Source organism: Bos indicus, chromosome 19 (genome assembly GCF_029378745.1).
Source record: "Bos indicus isolate NIAB-ARS_2022 breed Sahiwal x Tharparkar chromosome 19, NIAB-ARS_B.indTharparkar_mat_pri_1.0, whole genome shotgun sequence".
Lineage (NCBI taxonomy): Eukaryota > Metazoa > Chordata > Mammalia > Artiodactyla > Bovidae > Bos > Bos indicus.
The window spans coordinates 6,872,618-6,891,540 of NC_091778.1; the positions used below are offsets into that span (position 1 = coordinate 6,872,618).

The window sequence follows — 18,923 nt, forward strand, 5'->3', positions numbered from 1 at the left end:
TATTTGTTTCCTCAGTCTACATTTAAAATTTTTATTTACTTATTTTAAATTGAGGTATACTTCACAAAAGCCTCCAAGTATTCTCGCTCCAATATGATGCAGACCTATAATTTAGTAACAGGTACTGGGGAGAGACAGCACTTACTTTTTACTACAACACATAATTAGGTTTCTTTTGAATGATGGATGCTACATTAGTCAGAATCCAGAGACTGGGTGTTTCTAATGACTATAGTAGTTGACGGCATAATATCAATTTCCGAGTGGTTAAAACTGGACCATACCGTGGTAGAGGAAAACTAATTTTTCTTTAATTATGGATTCAAAACAGCACAAGACTCTATCTTGTCTATACCGAAAAGACAGGAAGAACCAGGACACTGAACTGAATACCAGGCATTTTAAATGGCTAACTAATTAGGCTAGCTCTCTTATTCACATAGCTGAAGAAATGAGAGACGCATTCCATATATAGTAGCTACTGTGCTGTGAAGACAAGCAGTGTGAATTTCAAAAGTTAGCTTGTTTTCTTTACATATATATTTATAGCATTTCCATTTAAACAATTAGATGTCCAAGTATTCTGAATAGCAGAAGCACAAAGAAAGAAAATGGAAGGCAAAGGTAATCTATTTCCAAAGTGAGCGTGCTACCTACACACAACTTTGTAGCACTTCTCTGGAACATTCCAGGGCAGATGTGTATTCTGAGTGTCAGCAACCTTGTTTCCTTACAGTCTGCAAGCTGACTCAAGCAAATCAAAATGGGAAAGGAAAAAAACCCGTGTATGTATGTTTTTTGGGGTGGAGGGCAGGGACAGGAAGACAGGAGGGAAGAAGGACTGAGAATTCTCTCATAAAAATGCTGTCTTCAGAAAAACTGTATCTTACCATGGAGCGTAAGACGCAGCAATGAAGAAATAGATGACCATTCTATCGCACATGTGAAACCAATGCTCCACTGTCCTGTGGGGGCAAACACATCAGACAAAGTTTTCAGAAAACTGTAAGACTGGAAGTAGGGGTTGTCACTCTGCTAGGCCACAACAGCCACTCTTGTTCCTAGTTCTCATGGCATACATAAATGGGCTTTCAAAGTCACACAGCTTTCTTTTTTTTTAATAAAATGAAGCCACAAATAAAAGCTTTATTATTAAGATTACACATACCAAAGATTCTCTCCATGTAAGAACCCCACAACAATCAGAAACTCTGAAACTATTAAACAATAACAAGCAAAATCTGTGCTTTCTGATGTTTTCCATTTCTTTTAGATCCTATCTAACAGGAAAATGAAGTTCCCCGAGGACAGACCACCTCTCAACCCCTATCATGGTGCAGGGCACAAACCTGTGAGGGCTCAGTAAAATACCCCCTAAAGCCACAGTCTTTTTAGAATGTCTCTGAAGCAGCCTTTACTCCAAGTACCTTAATGCAGACAATAAGTTGCAATAAAGCAAATTTAGAAACTAATTTAAGAACAGCAATGACACAAACAAGGGGAAAAAAAAAATGGTTATCTGCTGTCAAGAGGGTAGCCGCCTGCGCTTCTAAGCAAGTTTTCTCCTGCAACTGAAGGGTCAGGAAGTGTACAACGATCCGGCTCCCCGAGGTCTATTCACAGAGCGGATAAGACAGGATCTGCCCTTCACTGAGGGAACGTAAAAAGTACAAACGCACTGCACTGTCTTTAATCCACTTTCAGCCCAAGTGGTGGACACGACGGCTTGGTGGTTGACCAGCATTAGACCTGCCTCGCCACACACCCTGGGGTGGCCAGGGCAGGCCGAGGGTGTCCAGCCAGTCAGTGCTGGTCACTACATTAATGTTCTCAAGCCTGACTGCCTTTCAGAATCGTCCAGGGAAGCTACAATACAGTCACAAACTCCAGGCCAGCAGATCCTGACTTAACAGGGCTAGAAGATGAGGCAGAAGGTGGAGGGAAGAGGGGAATCTCTTTTTTTAACTGCTTGGACGACTGTGATTCTGAGCCAGTTCTGGGGCCTTTCTAATTCTGCTTTCCAGACGGTGGCAGCACCCAAAGTCAAGCTGCAGCTTGTTCAAGACCCACCCCGCAGGGACTGCCCTGCCGGCCCAGGGCTGAGACTCCATGCTGCCAGCACGCGGGGCCCAGGCGTGAGCCCTGGCGTGGGAACTAGACCCCACCTGCCACAACTAAGAGTTCATCTGCGGCAGCTAACACCTGGCGCAGCCAAGAAAATAAACAAATGAATAAAATATTAAAAAAATAAAACCCCACCACCCGCCTCTCTGACACTCACCCTCCAGAAACAACATCTGTATCAGAGTACGTATGAGCATTAAATGAGACGATGCGGCCATGTGATTAGCACAGCACCCAGCACATAGTAGGTACTTAACCAATACTCATTCCCTTCCCTCTTTTACTTAAATTAAGGATATACTGGGATATTTTTAAGAATTAATGCAATTAAAATAAATAAAATTCCACCCACAGCTTATGATTCTAGCAGTGCTATTGCAAGGTTCAAGAGAGACTGGTTTCTCTTACACCTTCTTCTCAGGCCTTGGCAGGGAGGCCCTGAATACTGAAGCAGGTACCTACAACTCTTTATTGATTCAGAAATCTAGACAGCAAAGCCAAGTCAGACAAGGCAATCACAGGCACTGCACTATGCCAAAAAGATAATGAAGAGGCTCTGGCCTCTGCGACAGTGTGTCCTGAAGAGTCAGGATAGGTACTTTTGAGGCATGCTTCTGAGTGTGTCCCTGGGCTCCTTCATGATTCAATGCTGTGGTTTTATTTTAAGCTCAGGGAACTGTCAGCTTCTGGGTGAAGGTAGCAGACTACAAACTATAAGCAATAATGTGAAGGGTGTGGTGGAAGTAAACCTCAGGACCGGAGTCAGAGGACCTGGGATGATCAGATTCTGCTGCAATCGATGACTCGGGCAAGTCAGGGAGCTTCTCTGGGTCTCAGTTTCCCCAGGTGAAAATGATGGGTCTTGGATTAGATGTTCCTTAAGAATCCTTCTTGGAGAAGGCAATGGCACCCCACTGCAGTACTCTTGCCTGGAAAATCCCATGGACGGAGAAGCCTGGAAGGCTGCAGTCCATGGGATCCCTGAGGGTCGGACACGACTGAGCGACTTCACTTTCACTTTTCACTTTCATGCATTGGAGAAGGAAATGGCAACCCACTCCAGTGTTCTTGCCTGGAGAATCCCAGGGATGGCGGAGCCTGGTGGGCTGCCATCTATGGGGTCGCAAGGAGTCAGACATGACTGAAGTGACTCAGCAGCAGAAAGGATCCTTCTGGTTCTAAAACTCTGATCTTTAAATGTGAGGAAACTAGTAATCATCTCATCACTAGCAGAATCCCAAATCCTGCTTTTAAATAAAGCATATCTTTTTAATGTTAGATTGTCCAAATAGCTTGAGATTTCTTTGAACATTCTATAAAACCAAAAATTACCTTCTAAAATTATACTAAATCACTTTTGGTCTGTTCTAAATCCTCCTGAGAAGAAACTTTGCCCTTTGGGGTTGTACAGATTCTATTTCATAAGCAACTAAATGGTGTGCTCTACCTTTGTATTCTCCCCAATTAACTCTTCACTCAAAGGATGATTGCTTTTATGTTCTTCTCGTTGGGAGGTGAGGGACCGCAGTATTGTTTGGAAAGCGTTTAATAGCTAATAAGTAGCAACATCTGTGTGTTTTGTTTGAGTAGATACACTGGATCTAATTCTGAAAGCTGAACTTCACAGAACAGTAACCTGAGCTGTAATATACCTGCAGTATGGCTGCAGTGATTGTAATTTTCAGTCACCCTCACATGCATCATCTCATTCACCTATCACAACAGTCCACCAGTCGGGCATTACCATTCTCATTTTAGTGATGAGGAAACTGAGGCTACATGAGGCCAGGTTGCAGGGCTGGGACTGAAAACCCAACCGATGAGTCCAAGCCCAGGGTCCTGCCCACCACCCCTCAGCTGCAGTGGAGAACAGGCGTCAGGGTTCCACACTGTCAGTCCTAGGGAAGCAATGTGGGTTGGTTTGGTTGTTGGTTGGTTGGGTTTTATTTCGGCTGAGCAGCGAGGCTTGCAGGATCCCTGACCAGGGACTGAAGCCGGGGCTCCAGCAGTGAGGGTGCAGAGTCCTAACCAGTGAACTGCCAGGGAATTCCCAGCAATGTGGTTTTGTTTGTGTTTTGAACAAAGACCCACTTTTTAAAGATACACATGGGGGGTCCTCAAACTCCTTCCAATCCATAGAAAATTTCCTGAGCAATGAATGGGACAGTTGAGTCTACCAGGAAGGGCAATGTCCACTCTTCGCCTCAGCTGCCCAAAGCATGCCAGCAGGAAAGGCCAACCTGAACCAGTGATTCTGTGTGATCTGTTCAAACAGCTGCCATTCACGGTACCTTAAGTGGCTCTTTTTCCATGCTACAATGTGAAATACTGTGGAAACGATGAAGAGGGCACAGAGGCCCATTCCATAAATCCAAGCTGTTATCTTTTCCCAGCAGTCATCAGAGAGCCGGTGAAGGAGGGCACTGCCCACAATGGCCGGAACAATGAGGAACTGAGAGAGAGGGAAAGAAAAATAAATATTCAGTAAAACGCTGAATTGAGAGATGTTAAAAATACCCAAGTTTATGAGGGACAACTTTAGGAAGATCACTTTAAAACACACATCTCCTTTCCTGGATAATTAGAACAAGCACCAGATGAAGCTGACGTTTTGCTGCGCTGAGAACAGGTGCTGTGTTTAGGGCCCGGAACCTGTGCCTGCCAGTGGGGACATGGTCAGGCAGCAAAATTACTCAACTGTTGCAAAACAGACGTCCTCTATCCTAATTTTGCTACCAAGCACGTACCCAGATTTCCCAGGGATGACTTGATCTTGACATAGTCCTTCCTGTTTCCCCAAAGTGCTACTGAAAGCCCAAATTTCAGCAAAGGGTAACTAAATGAATTAAATCAGTGCATATAACGCACATACCACACTCAAATCATTTGTCCCATCATACGTCCTCATTTCTAGTCGGGATGTCTACATCCCACCAGTTTGGGGGCTACTGTAGAGTGAAAAGGGGTGGAAGGGTCTTTGCATTATCTCATTTTCTGAGATTCATTTACCTATTTGGCTGTGCCAGATCTTGGATGCAGATGCGCGATCTAGTTTCCCAACCAGGGGTTGAACCCAGGCACCCTGCACTGGGAGGATGGAACCTCAGACATGGGGCCACCAGGGAAGTTCCCGGGTTATTTCATTTTTAACAGCACCTTTCAAGTAGACAAAGGTAATCCATTCCTACCGAGTCAAATAATTTTAAGAGACTAGGATCTTAAGAGGGAATTTTGCTTTTACGCCATATTTTACACTACATATGGACACAAAGTGCAAAGTCTAGCCATAACAGTATGACTAATAAACATTTTATAATAATAGAAATCATCAGGAGAAATCAACTACTTTATTAGATACCAGAATAAACATACCTGGCAAAGAATGCAAACTTTAGAAATCTCATCTATTTTTGTCTCCAACACCTATGTTTTCTCTCTTGCAACAGAATATTAACTCTTCCAGATAGGATCAGCACTGAATTTCAATGCTGATTACAATGGCTGAGAACAAAATGTGAAAATTAAGGACAACAAAGTAAATTTTTCATAAAACAAAATTTATTTTGAGACTATGTCCTTTCTATTTTTTTTTATGTTAAAGTATCTTCCTGAGAATTAGACGGAAGTTTTTTGTTTTGTCATTTTTAGAAATTTTAATGCTCTCTGAAATCCAAAAATCAGGGATACAGTTTAGTAAGTTTAATAAGATGACGTTTTCTGTTCTAAAAAATTAATGTGTATGTTTTGTCAGTTTTCCCTTAACTTTGGTTTATATAAGTGTTCCTGATGACCATCCAGGAGAGATAAACTAAAGGATTATTCAGGTCTATTTCAAGAAAATACTATTCTTAAAGGTGACCTGTGCATCTCAACAACCAAACAATTATATTTAAATGCTCAGCATTATGCTAAATAATAAGCACTTCACTGGTTGCTTTCATAGGTCAGTATTTTGAAAACTATCAGGACACTATTTTTCTACCTTTTATCAGTACTTTGCAGTTGGTAAACGGATACAATGATGGATGTATACTGGAACAATAAGTGAAAGAAAAGGCCATATAAGCTATCATTCAAACTTTATATCCCTTATATCCTAATCCTGATGTAGACTTAAATACATACACACACATACACACACACACTTATTTTCTTAAGGGCCTGTGGACAATTATCTTAAGAAATAACTTTAATTTTAGCTCTGTTAAATTCATCAGACATTTAGTTAAGAATAAAAAATGGAAACCCAAATGTCTGTCAAAAGATGAATGGATAAAGAAGGTGGGATATGTATAAACACATACATACATATACACATACACATGTAATAGAATATTACTCAGTCCTAAAAAAATGAAATATTGCCAATTTGCAGCAATATGGAGGGACCTAGAGATTATCGTACTAAGTGAAGTAAGTCAAAGAAACACATGATATCATTTATATGTGAAATATAAAAAATAAAATAAATGAATCTATACACAAAGCAGAAACAGACTCACAGACATAGAAAATAAACATGACAACCAAAGGGGAAGGGGAGTGGGGGCAGGAAGGGGGATAAATTAGCACTACGGGATTAACAAATACATGCTACTAGACAAAATAGAAACGCTCAAAGATTTACTGTATAGCAGAGGGAACTATATTCAATATCTTATAATAACCTATAATGAAAAAGCTGGCTTAAAATTCAACAGTCAAAAAATGAATATCATGGCATCTGGTCCCATTACTTCATGGCAAATAGAAGGAGAAAAAGTAGAAACAGGGACAGATTTTATTTTCTTGGTCTCAAAATCACTGTGGACAGTGCCTGAAGTCATGAAATTTTAAGACGCTTGTGCCTTGGAAAGAAAGCTATGACAAACCTAGACAGTGTATTAAAAGGCAGAGACATCACTTTGCCGACAAAGGTCCGTATCGTCAAGGCTATGGTTTTCCCAGTAGCCATGTATGGATGTGAGAGTTGGACTGTGAAGAAGGCTGAGCACTGAAAAATAGATGCTTTCAAACTGTGGTGCGGGGTAAGACTCTTGAGAGTCCCTTCTACTGTAAGGAGATGAAACCAGTCAATCCTAAAAGAAATCAATCCTGAATATTCATTGGAGGGACTGATGCTGAAGCTGAAGCTGCAAAACCTTGGCTACCTGATGCAAAGAGCCAACTCATTAGAAAAGACCCTGATGTTGGGAAGACTGAAGGGAAAAGAAGAGTGGCAGAGGATGAGACGGCCAGATGGCATCACTGCCGCAACGGACATGAATCTGAGCAAACTCTGGGACATAGTGAAGGACAGGGAAACCATGGGGTCACAAAGAGCCACACACGACTTACTGACTGAACAACAGATGAAAAATAATCAGAAAAATGTGTGTGTATATATATACACGAATAAAACTGTATCACTTTACAGTACTGTTGAAACTGTCATAGTATTTTAAATCAACTACACTTCAATTAAAAAAAAGAATAAAAGATGGGTATCTAGAAAGTACAGCTAATAATCAAATTAGGCTGTGCATTCTTTAAGTATGGACTCTAAACATTTTGACCCTCTGGGGTTGTGAGGCTCACTTCACAAAATATGTGTCATTAATGCAAAGACAGGGGTCAGCTCAAATCTAGAGAATTTCACCAAATCCTTCCTGCCCTAAGAATCTAAGCCGCAGGTCCAGGGAGACTGTCCACTAGTGAGGTTACTCCAAATTTCATTACCGAAGAAGCCCTTTAATGGGGCTTCTTCAGGGCAAGCATGTACAAAGTAGGTAGAAACTCTTTTCTAAAGAAAAAATATTCAGCAAGATTCTAGCATTTTACTTATTTAAATAAAAATATTTTGAGCACCTAAAGAAAAAGGACAGTGATAAAAGAGAGTAACATTTCAATACCACAAATAACATTTGAATTCTACTATTATAATACTAGGGCATGGCAACCCATTCCAGTATTCTTGCTTGGATAATTCCACGGACAGAGGAGCCTGGCAGGCTATACTCCATGGAGACTCAAAGAGTCGGACACAACTGAGCGACTAACACTTTCGCTTCACTATAATACATAGAACTGATACTTTAGAAAGTTGGATTTCTGCTAAGTAATGACCAGACAGCATTGTTCTATTAGATTACAAGGGAATCTACCAAAAACTAGTTGATTTCAGGTTTATTTGGCATCACGTTCCTTTATAGAAAACACTATTCTCTGGAGAAGGGGCTTAAAGAAATGAAAAGGCACAACTTGAATTCAAGCAAATTTTATTCCAATAACATTTATATGTAACCTACATATCATACTAACACTGTCTAAAATAACTGAATCAGCCTGTTCTAAACACTCTTCACTAAAGAGATAAATTGATCTCCTCTATCTCTTATCTTCAGACTACATACAAACCACCATTTCCCCTCAAAAAATTTCACTAGATGCAACTTTCAAAGGGAATAATGAAATCATAGATAAAAGGAAGTTTATAGTGACACAAGAAAATGCCAATAAAATGAAAATACACACATAAACACAAACAATGGGCTTCCCTGATGGCTCAGATGGTAAAGGGTCTGCCTGCGATGAGGGAGACCTGAGTTCAGTCCTTGGGTCAGAACGATCCCCTGGAGAAGGAAAAGGCAACCCACTCCAGTATTCTTGCCTGGAAAATTCCACGGACGGAGGAGCCTGGTGGGCTACAGTCCATGGGGGTCACAAAAGAGTCGGACATGACTGAGCAACTTCACTTTCTAGATAGTTTTGCTTTTCTTATGTATTTTTCAGTATTTTCCATTTTTCTTAAAATGAACATGTTTTGCTTTTAGAAGGAAGAAAAATCTGAATTCAGGAATTAAACTTTTCTTTTACAGTAAGGACTAACATCTGCTCTGAGAAGCAATGACGACCGTGGGGATGGGAAGGATGTGGCTACCTATTTTAGGGGATCACTCAGGGGGAAAAAATCTTTATCAGCAAATGGGGTGAACACTTCTTGCTAAATGAACACAGCTGACTGTCTTGAAAAGGTAATTCATTTCATTCCAGGGGTGACAGTCTTTATAAATAATTTCCTTTGGTTTTTCTTATAACACTTAATTTCTTTCAAAGAAGATCTTATCTGAGAAAGCAAATTCAGGATCAACAGAGCTGACTGTAGGTCAGAGCACTCAAAGTATCTAACGGCTCACAGTTTCTGATGACATGACCTAGTACTGATACGAGGTCAGGAAAGGTCACAGGGATGGGTGAACCGGATTGACAGGGCTGAGATTAACAGAGATGATCGCCCCTTCTTCCCACCAAAGCGCTTGGGAAGCATGGAAAAGGCAGGCAGCTCGTACTCACTGCATGTGTGTAACAGTTAGCAGCATGTTCGTAACAAGTTGGCTTGTAGCGGCCATTGGCAGGGGCCCGGTGGTTCATGAACCTGTAGAAACAAAAGACATCCCATGAGAAAAGCTCAGAGTGTGTAAAGAACGATGGGAAAGCTTGTCAGAGTTTGCCTGGTCTTTCTAACTGAAGAGGTGACTGCTGGAAATACCTAGCTACTGGAACAAAACCAAAGCCACAAAGCCAGTGTAAACTGAATCAAAGCCTTTGTCTAAAGTGCATGCCCTAGTTAACTGGATTCAGTATTCTTTCAGTTCATTCAAAAAAATCTTCTACCAATGAAAAGCAAACAAAACTCCTATCTATCCCCTTCAACGGGTACTCTTCAACTGGGATACTTAAAAAAAATAAAAAATTAAAAATGGCATAACCAAATCTGAAATCTAAAAAAAAAAATCAAGGTCATTTTCCTAAACTTTATAAATACCAGTAACCACGATTTAATGTGAATTCAATGCATTTGAAAGTTCCTATTTTGTCTCTCAAAATGTATAAAGTTTTATATATATTAGATCTTTAAATGCTCCATCCCATTATTAGCAGGGCTGCCAAACTAGTTTCCCTGTATTGCATTACCTGTTCCGGCCCCAGACAACTTAAATAAATGATACTTGGCTGCCTCCAGGCCACTGGAAACAAGAGGTCCATTTTCACCTGCATTCTTCCTGAATTAAAAAGAGTTTGCTTCAAAATCTAAATATGTGACTAGTGCCTGACACACTGGCCAGAACATTCATGTGTGCCTGGGCTTAGTCGTGTCTCTTTGTGACCCCCATGGACTGTAGCCCCTCAGGCTCCTCTGTCCATGGAATTTTCCAGGCAAGAATACTGGGGCGGGTTGCCAGGATCTTCCCAACCCAGGGACTGAGCCTGAGTCTCTTGCGTCTCCTGTAGTGGCAGGCAAATTGTTGATCACTGAGCCGCCTGGGAAGCCCCTAAGAGCGCCTGAATCTAAATACCAACACTTGGTGTGTACACGTGACCTGCCTCCTGAGAAACCTATATGCAGGCCAGGAAGCAACAGTCAGAACTGGACACGGAACAACAGACTCGTTCCAAATAGGGAAAGGAGTACGTCCAGGCTGTATATTGTCACCCTGTTTATTTAACTTCTATGCAGAGAACATCATGAGAAACGCTGGGCTGGAAGAAGCACAGGCTGGAATCAAGATTGCCGGGAGAAGTATCAATAGCCTCAGATATGCAGATGACACCACCCTTATGGCAGAAAGTGAAGAGGAACTAAACAGCCTCTTGATGAAACTCAAAGAGGAGAGTAAAAAAGTTGGCTTAAAGCTCAACATTCAGAAAACGAAGATCATGGCATCTGGTCCCATCACTTCATGGGAAAGAGATGCGGAAACAGTGGAAACAATGTCCGACTTTATTTTTTTAGGCTCCAAAATCACTGCAGATGGTGAGTGCAGCGATGAAATTAAAAGACGCTTACTCCTTGGATGGAAAGTTATGACCAACCTAGACAGCATATTGAAAAGCAGAGACATTACTTTGCCAACAAAGGTCTGTCTAGTCAAGGCCATGGTTTTTCCAGTGGTCACGTACGGATGTGAGAGTTGGACTGTGAAGAAAGCTGAGTGCCAAAGAATTGATGCTTCTGAACTGTGGTGTTGAAGAAGACTCTTGAGAATCCCTTGGACTGCAAGGAGATCCACCCAGTCCATCCTAAAGGAGATCAGTCCTGGGTGTTCATTGGAAGAACTGATGCTGAACCTGAAACCCCAGTACTTTGGCCACCTCATGCGAAGAGCTGACTCATTGGAAAAGACTCTAATGCTGGGAGGGACTGGGGGCAGGAGGAGAAGGGGATGACAGAGGATGAGATGGCTGGATGGCATCACTGACTCAACGGACATGAGTTTGGGTAAACTCTGGGAGTTGGTGATGGACAGGGAGGCCTGGCGTGCTGCAATTCATGGGGTCGCAAAGAGTCGGACATGACTGAGACTGAACTGAACTGAACTGATGGGCTTGGGGCCTGCAAGATGTCAACAGGCTTTACACAATAGTGTAGGTTTTTGCTTGAGTTAGTTTAAGGGGGTGTGGGTAGGAGGAGGAGACTTTGTTACTTGTCACTAACAAGTTCTGACTAGTCATGTCTCATCAATTAACACGATGGAAAAACGGTACCAGGCTAAACCAAATGGCACAGACAGGTTGCCAAAAACTGACTAAAAACACGTGGCCAAGCAATTCCAAATAGTGTCCAGTTTATGAACAAAAGACCAGCCAACATTTCTCCCTGAGTTAAAGAAGGGCCTGGTAGCCCTAGAGCAAATGAGTAAAGATCAAGTGGCAGACCCTGCCAAGCTGACACAGAAAGTTCGAGTGGAAGATCCCTTAGGGAACGGAGTTGGCACTGTGAAGACACGTTCCCTGTCTTCACCAAAGGGCAGCTATCTAACTAACATGCAAAAGATACACATACTGAATGGGATTCATCACACGGCTTGGAAACTATTAGAGAGAAATGTACAGTTAACAGCTTCAGAATTACTCCAAGATATTCTCACACATAGATAAATAAATCTTTTCTCCCCTGACAATCCTTTAAATAATTTCACTAATTTCCTAAGGGACTAGAGTGTCGCTATAGGGCAGTTATTAGTAAAAAGGAAAATAATTACACTCTTGGGAAGGAGGCTTTAAAAGTGTCCCCTGCATTCAAGGGCCTACAGGATTATCAGCCTGAGACACAACGACAGGGCTCTAAGTAGCATACCCCATTAGGAATTGTAAAGGGTAAAGAGTAAGGCTCCAGGGTGGCTGAGGGTAGATTAAACTGCAAGCACTCTCTGCAGGGCATGCTCAGGAGGGTTGTCCACCCACCACCAGCCTGCAGGCTAAAATAGCAATTTATATCTCTGGCAGCCCAAACTAAAAATAGTCAGGCTATAACAGAGACAGGGATAGACTTTAAAAGCAAGGAAGCTGAGTGGCCATGTGTGTAACATGTTTGTGCCCACCTGGAATCACTCAGGTTAAAAATGAACTCAGAAGTTGCAGAGAAAAATATTCCTTCCATGTGACTTAAAGTAGTTTCTCTCTAAGGGCAGGGTCAAGATTCTGGCAAAAAGGAAAGGGAACAGCAAGTATGTCAGGCACCGTCTGGGGCCCCATGGGATGGCACATGGTTCTGCCAGGAAATTTACATTTTCCATTTCTCTCTGATACAATCATACCTCCCATTGCCTCCTGAAGAAATCATTATGAAGAAATTAGTCACCCAAGACCTACATGAAAAGCAGATGTAAAATGCAAATAAACCCCCCAACACTGAGGCTATTCTCTTCGCCCCAAAAGAATGAGGAAGGTTCTCAAGAGTTATGGGAAACAGCACCCACTTAGGCCAGACACCTCCACTTAAAGCAAAGCCATTCTGATGGTCATCCAATGCTAGAAAACATTCTAACACTGGGTGTGTCGGCCATGCTGCAACAACAGAAGCCCCCCAAACAAGTGCCACAACTAGAGGAAGCCCACGCGTGCGGGCTAGGTCACTTCAGTTGTCTGGACTCTTTGCGACTCTATAGACCGTAGCCTGCCAGGCTCCTCTGTCCATGGGATTCTCCAGGCAAGAATACTGGAGTGGGTCGCCATGCCCTCCAGGGCATCTTCCTGACCCAGAGACTGAACCCGTGTCTCTTAGGTTTCCTGCCCTGGTAGGTGGGTTCTTTACCAGGAGTGTCTCATGGGAAGCCTGGAGGAAGCCCCTGTGCCCCAAGAAAGAGCCCACATGCTACAGCGAAGATACAGCATAGCCTTCCCCCCATCCCAATTTTTTAGCCCACAACAGTGCCTTCTGAAGGTAAATCCGAAATGCACCATCAGACCTCAGAGCCTGAGATCAAATCTCAGAAGTTGTCCTTAATTCCTCTGTATTTCCCCATACTCCAAATGCAAGTACTGTCTGTGCTATCTTCAAAATACATTCCAAAACAGTCCCAGTCTCTACAGTTTCAAAGTTACTACCTTAAATCAAGACATCGACTCCTCTGGTCTGTAGACAAAGCTCTGGTCTCCCTGCCCGCCCGCACATGGACTCTCTTCTTTACCCAGCAGCCACGAGTCTCTTAACACCAGATCACATCACATGCTAAGCCCAGCTTAAAACCTATCTGGCTTCCCAAAGTGCTTGGCAACAGGGCCTCCTCTGCAGGCCATGAGCCCTCCCGACTTCTCCAGCCAGGGGCTCCCTTCCTTTCCTCTCCCCCTCCAGCCAATCACAGCCTTTCTGCTTCTCCAACCAACCAGGTCTGATCTGACTCAGAGCATCTGTGTTTGCCGTTTATGTCTGCCCAAACATTCTCCTCCAGTGTGCCCAGCTCTCCTCTCACCTGTCAAACTCGGCACAACCATCCTACCTAAAGTATCAATTCAGCAGAGCCCTTATCACAATTAGTAAGAACTGGACTTTTTGAACTTATTTTTTATTTCATCTTTCCCCACTGTAAAGTGAATTCCATGAAGGCTGCCTTGTCTATTTTTTCATTTCCAGTCCCAAACACAAAGTGCAGCTGATTGTTGGAACTTAATAAATAAGTGTTGAATGAGAATAAAAAGACAGACATTTTGCTGCTGCTGAAGCATTTTATTATCCTAACTGAGAGAGATCCTGCCGGCAGTTAGTTTCACTGGGGATTTCTGTATGCAACAAAAACAGGCAGTCTTAGAGCCAAGAGAATCCTCGATCTTGTGAAAACAAAATGGACAAAGGACAAGACCATGAACATTTCAGGGGCTCCTTCAACATCATTCGAAGGGGCAACAGAACTGACCCCTACATAGAACCCTACTATTGATATTAGCTGTCCTGTATGAATAAGCATGATGTTTAGGAGAAAGTGCCTATTTAACAGCCATTTAACTTAATTACTAAATAAGGGAAATGGCACATATAAGGAAACAACTTCAGTGTTCTTCAGTGTTCACTGAACGGTGTATGATTTGATGCTCTGAGAACATGGAACAAAAAGAGAGGCAACAGGCAGCACTGGAACACTTCCTAATGCTTTAGAATAAGACGCCTTACCACATACTCAATTTGAAACTAACCAGTGGTCACAAGGCTGGAGCTAAGAAAGCAGTATCCTTTTCCTTGGATTTCTGGTTGCCAGGCTGGAGAAATGAGCACACACCAACAGGACACTTTAGAAGCTCTGGGTCCTAGGCCTCTGCACTATCACACAGATGTTGTGTGTGGGTGGGGAGACAGAGGTAAATGGCTGCATGGGTGGTGGAAAGGGACATGAACCCTTCTGTCTGCCCCGTTCTAGCTGTGTGATGATAGCAGGCTCTTTTATTCTCTAAAGCTCTTCTATTAAATGGGTAGAAGTTTGCCTTTCAGGGTTACAGTTAGGGATGAGATGAGTTACCTACAAATACCCAGCTACTGCCTGGCACTGGTAGGCACTCAATAAATGTTAGCAAGTATTCTAATCAGTCAGAGATGCTGTGAAAGGGAGAGAATGACTCTGTGCAGTGTGGGGGTAGAATCAAGAGCGAAAGGGATACAGCACAAAAGATAAAAGGTGTCCCAGTGGGATTTTTCACATCCTAAGATTTTTGAGAAGCCATGCCTGCATAAAGCCCTCCACACTGGATTAGGCGTCCTTATAGCTCTTCTCCACATATGGCAGAGCTCTGGAAGTTGATCCAAAGCCACAGTGACCGCCAAGTTTCCATTATGAACAAACCAGCAGGATGTTCAAGTTTTCTTATAAGTTAGACATAGCCACAAAGGATGGCCTAATGAAATGTTTTTACTGCAGTCAAATGCTCTTCAATGGAGTCCTGGTGAATCTATCAAAAGGAACACAAGGGCTTAAAGATAAGTGTGTTCCTCTTTCTAGTTCCTCTGTCATTTACAACCTGTAACTATCCTAAATGCTCACAAGATGGATAACAAACAGCTTTTAAGAGGTGCAGAACAGTACTCTCAATATGTTAATGTATAGACCACAATATATTACTTATTTGCAGACTTTATTTCTAAGTTCAAGTTGATTTATAGAAATATCTTTGCAAACAAGAAATTACGGGATCATTCATTCTGCAAAGAAAATCAGGGCAGGCCTAGATGTCATCAAGAAAATAACTGTTAAATATGCACTGACATTGTGCAGTTGCTGCGGAAATTACAACGTCTATGCTATACCAAAAGAAAATGCCTGTATTTTTAATTTTTAAATGAATGGAATAGAGGGCAAAATCACATTACAACTGTGATAATAAGGACTGCATAGATTAGTGTCCAGCAAACAAGAAGAGTTCAATCAGCTGAGATGGTAGGATCTTAAATAAAGATGTGTTTGTTTTTCATTTCTCTTAATACTGCTAATGTTTGTGCAACAAACAATAACACAAGTTCCTTTTTTTCTTTCTTTTTCGAGAGAAGAACTGAAAGGATAGAAAAGAAATAGAACTCTTTAATCTAACAAAAACCGGTAAATGCACAGAAGACTGCCACGGTTCCCGGAAAACAGGAAGAGCACAGATGTGCAGAGAAGTAAAACCAAATTAAACACACCACATACAGGGTTTTGCCAACCATTGCTGAGCCTGTGTTACATCCTCCCTTGAAGCCCCTCCAGTCCTCATGGCTGACTTCATGTTCTAAAGACAGAACATCACGGTTCCCTTTTGCCTTTAGAAGAACTGATGATGTTCCCATTAGGCGAACATTGCCAGGCATTCACCACACTGAGTGATAAGCAATGTTCAAAAGTTAATCCAAGTCTTCTTCCTGATCACTCCAACTCTCCCTGTGCAAATGTCACTCTGGAGAAGAAATGAGACCAGCAGAAGAGGTGAGAGGGTTTCTAGGGATTAAAGCATTGGAAAGAAAAAACAAAAAAAACCCATACTTCAAAATCCTGTAATAAAAAGCAATGCCTAAAAACGCAACAAAAGCCTTAAGAGATTTCATGCATTTTTTTTTTTTTCCAATTCTACTGCACACTAAGCTAGCCTGCTCAGGGTGAAGGCCTGGGAGTGGGGATGCTAGCCTGATTCAGACAAAGGGATGGAGAGTTACCACAAACACACGACACGTGAACTTTCACCCACTTACACGAAGGAGCATTAGGGGGAAAAAAAAAAAAAAAAAGCGCAGAGCTTCCTCTCGAATTATGGCCAGCCTCCATTCATTGCTAGATGGCAGGGACCTGGAGTCAGGATTAAGGCCAAGTTATTTCCCCAGGCAGGCGTTCCCACCGGCTTTCCAGCCAAAGAGCACCCGGCCATCCTTCCGGGGGGCCTCCTCGGTTCCTCGTTTCCTAACCCAGGCGTCTCAACTGCAGGTCTTACCGCCCAGAAGCTAATGCCCCGGCGCGGTGACCCAAAATAGCACACGCTGGGGCTCTAAGCCCGAGAACCCCGCAGGCAAGGCTAAACCGGCGGAGCCTGCCTCAGTTTTCCCCACCGCCACGGCAGTTCAAAGACAAGCGCCGGAAACCCCCAGCACCCCTGCGGGGCAACCTGGCTCGGGTCCGGGCGCCTCGGGGGCCCCCCAAGGCCGGTTAGGGATGCAGGCCAAGGCTGGGGTCGGATGATCCGGGATCGGAAGATCCGGGGCCGGTGCCCGCGGCCGGCGTTCAGGTCCCCGGAGCAAGCGAGAGGCTGTCCCTGCAGGGCGAAGCTGGGCGGGCAACCGACCCCCCGGGAAAGGCAACCGGGGTCCGAGGGCTGGGGACTGCAGCCCGCAACGAGCAGCGGGGTCCCGGGCCGGCGCGAGACCAGCTCCCGGAGCGGGGCCGCCCGGGGACGGCGGGGCGGGGAGCCCCCGGAGCACGAGAGGAGGACCAGGCGGGGCGCCGGGCCCCACACGGGCGGAGGCTGGTCCGGGACCCGGTGCCGGCGCAGGCGGCGGGCCTGGGGCGCTGCCCTCTCACCGCTGGAATCGACTCTGGAACCGCATCGATGCTCCTGCTCCTCCGCGGGGGCCGCGAGCTCCGTCTCGTCAGCGCCGGCGCCCGGGTGCGCGGCCCGCAGGAGCTGGGGCGGCTCCGGGGGCCGCAGCGGGCCCGGCGGACCGCTGGACCGGGCAGGGGAGACGGGGCCGGGCCGGGGGTCGGGACCGGGCCAGAGCCAGACCGGGCGCCTGGGGGCGGGAGGGCGGCCCTTAAACGGCCCGGCCGCCTCCCGCCACCTCCCGCCGCCCGGCCCTGCCGCCCCCGGCAGGGAGGCCCCGCCCCACCCGGCGCCCAGACCCGCCCCCCGCTGCCCGCGCCCCGCCCGCCTGCGTGCTCCCGCGGCCGCCCGCGCGTCACCGCGCCCGGGGGCCAATCAGCGCACGAGCGGAGCCGCGGCCGCGCTGCCATTCATTCCTGCTGGGGCAGGAGAGGGACGGGGCCTCCCGGCCGGGGGCGGGGCTACAGAAGGGGCGTGGTCTCCCGGCGGGGCGGGAGACAGAGGGCGGTTCACGGCTCGAGGGGTGGAGTTGGAGCGAGAAGATAGAAGGGCCCGATGACAGGAAGAAAAATGGTAAAGGAGGATGTGAGGCACGGCTCTTGAAAGCGACTGTGGTGAAAACAGCAACAAACAAAGGACCTCTGTCTGTGTTCTAGTCCTGACTCTGTGTCTTTCGTTCTTCAGCATTCCTTTCTTCATCCCTCCGTTCGTTTATTCCTTCATCATTTTCAAGGTCAGCTACCCCGAGGCTGTTATGCGAGGTTCTGGGGTAGATTTTTAAAATCTTTCCTCGCCTGTCATGTAGGGATGCTTACATGTAATCCTTTCATTTATTTGCTTAATCCAAGCAACTTCTAAATAAACCAAAAAGTAGATTTGAATCAGGGTCCTGTGGGAAAAATATAAACTCAGAGGGCTTCCTGTAAGAGGTTCAAAGAATATTTAATGAATGATGATTTTTTTTGGGGGGGGGGGTAGAGTTCTTGGGATGAACTAAGCTATGTACAACTTTTAATCATCTTCAAAGGCCTCCATGATAGTTTGTTTTTCAATTTTTATATATTTATTTATTTAGTGCTGGGTCTTCATTGAGTGCAGGCTTTGTCTCGTTGCCCTGAGTGGGGGCTACTCTAGTTGTGGTGTGAGGTTTTCTCATGTTGGGGAGCGTGGGCTCTAGGGTACATGGGCTCCAGTAGTTTCTGCCCGTAGGCTCAGTACTTGTGGCGCCTGGGCTTAGTTGCTCCGTGACATGTGGGAACTGACACGGATCAGGGATGGAACTCGTGTATCTTGCATTGACAAGCGAATTCTTACCATTGAACCACCAGGGAAGTCCCTGGTTTTATTTTTTCTTTTTTAATTTTAATTTTTTTCCCAGCTGCATCACATGGCCTGTGGGATTCTTGTTCCCCAGCTTGGGATCAAACCTGTGCCCTGCAGTGGAAGCCAGGAGTCCCAAACCACCGGACCTCTAGGGAAGTCCCAAATGGCTG

General features: G+C 44.6%; 1 protein-coding gene across 16 annotated transcripts in view; it reads right to left on the bottom strand.

Annotated features, from left to right (window-relative positions):
- MMD (monocyte to macrophage differentiation associated) overlaps positions 1 to 17,714 on the bottom strand; it is an 81,439-nt gene extending 63,725 nt beyond the window's left edge. For 5 of the 16 annotated variants that reach the window (XR_011561891.1, XR_011561892.1, XR_011561888.1 and 2 more), the window contains exons 1-5: positions 17,412 to 17,710; positions 16,056 to 16,299; positions 9,457 to 9,538; positions 4,416 to 4,576; positions 891 to 965 (exon numbers count right to left, since the gene is read on the bottom strand). Coding sequence is in view for 11 of the 16 variants with exons in the window: in XM_070772486.1 (XP_070628587.1) it covers positions 891 to 965; positions 4,416 to 4,576; positions 9,457 to 9,538; positions 16,056 to 16,213 (476 nt within the window). In the remaining 5 variants the exon portion in view is untranslated. Of the gene's footprint in view, positions 1 to 890; positions 966 to 4,415; positions 4,577 to 9,456; positions 9,539 to 16,055; positions 16,300 to 17,411 lie in introns of those variants that run through there. The other 11 variants (XM_070772490.1, XM_070772492.1, XM_070772493.1 and 8 more) reach the window with 8 other exon arrangements.
- Between the last annotated feature and the right edge of the window lie 1,209 nt (positions 17,715 to 18,923).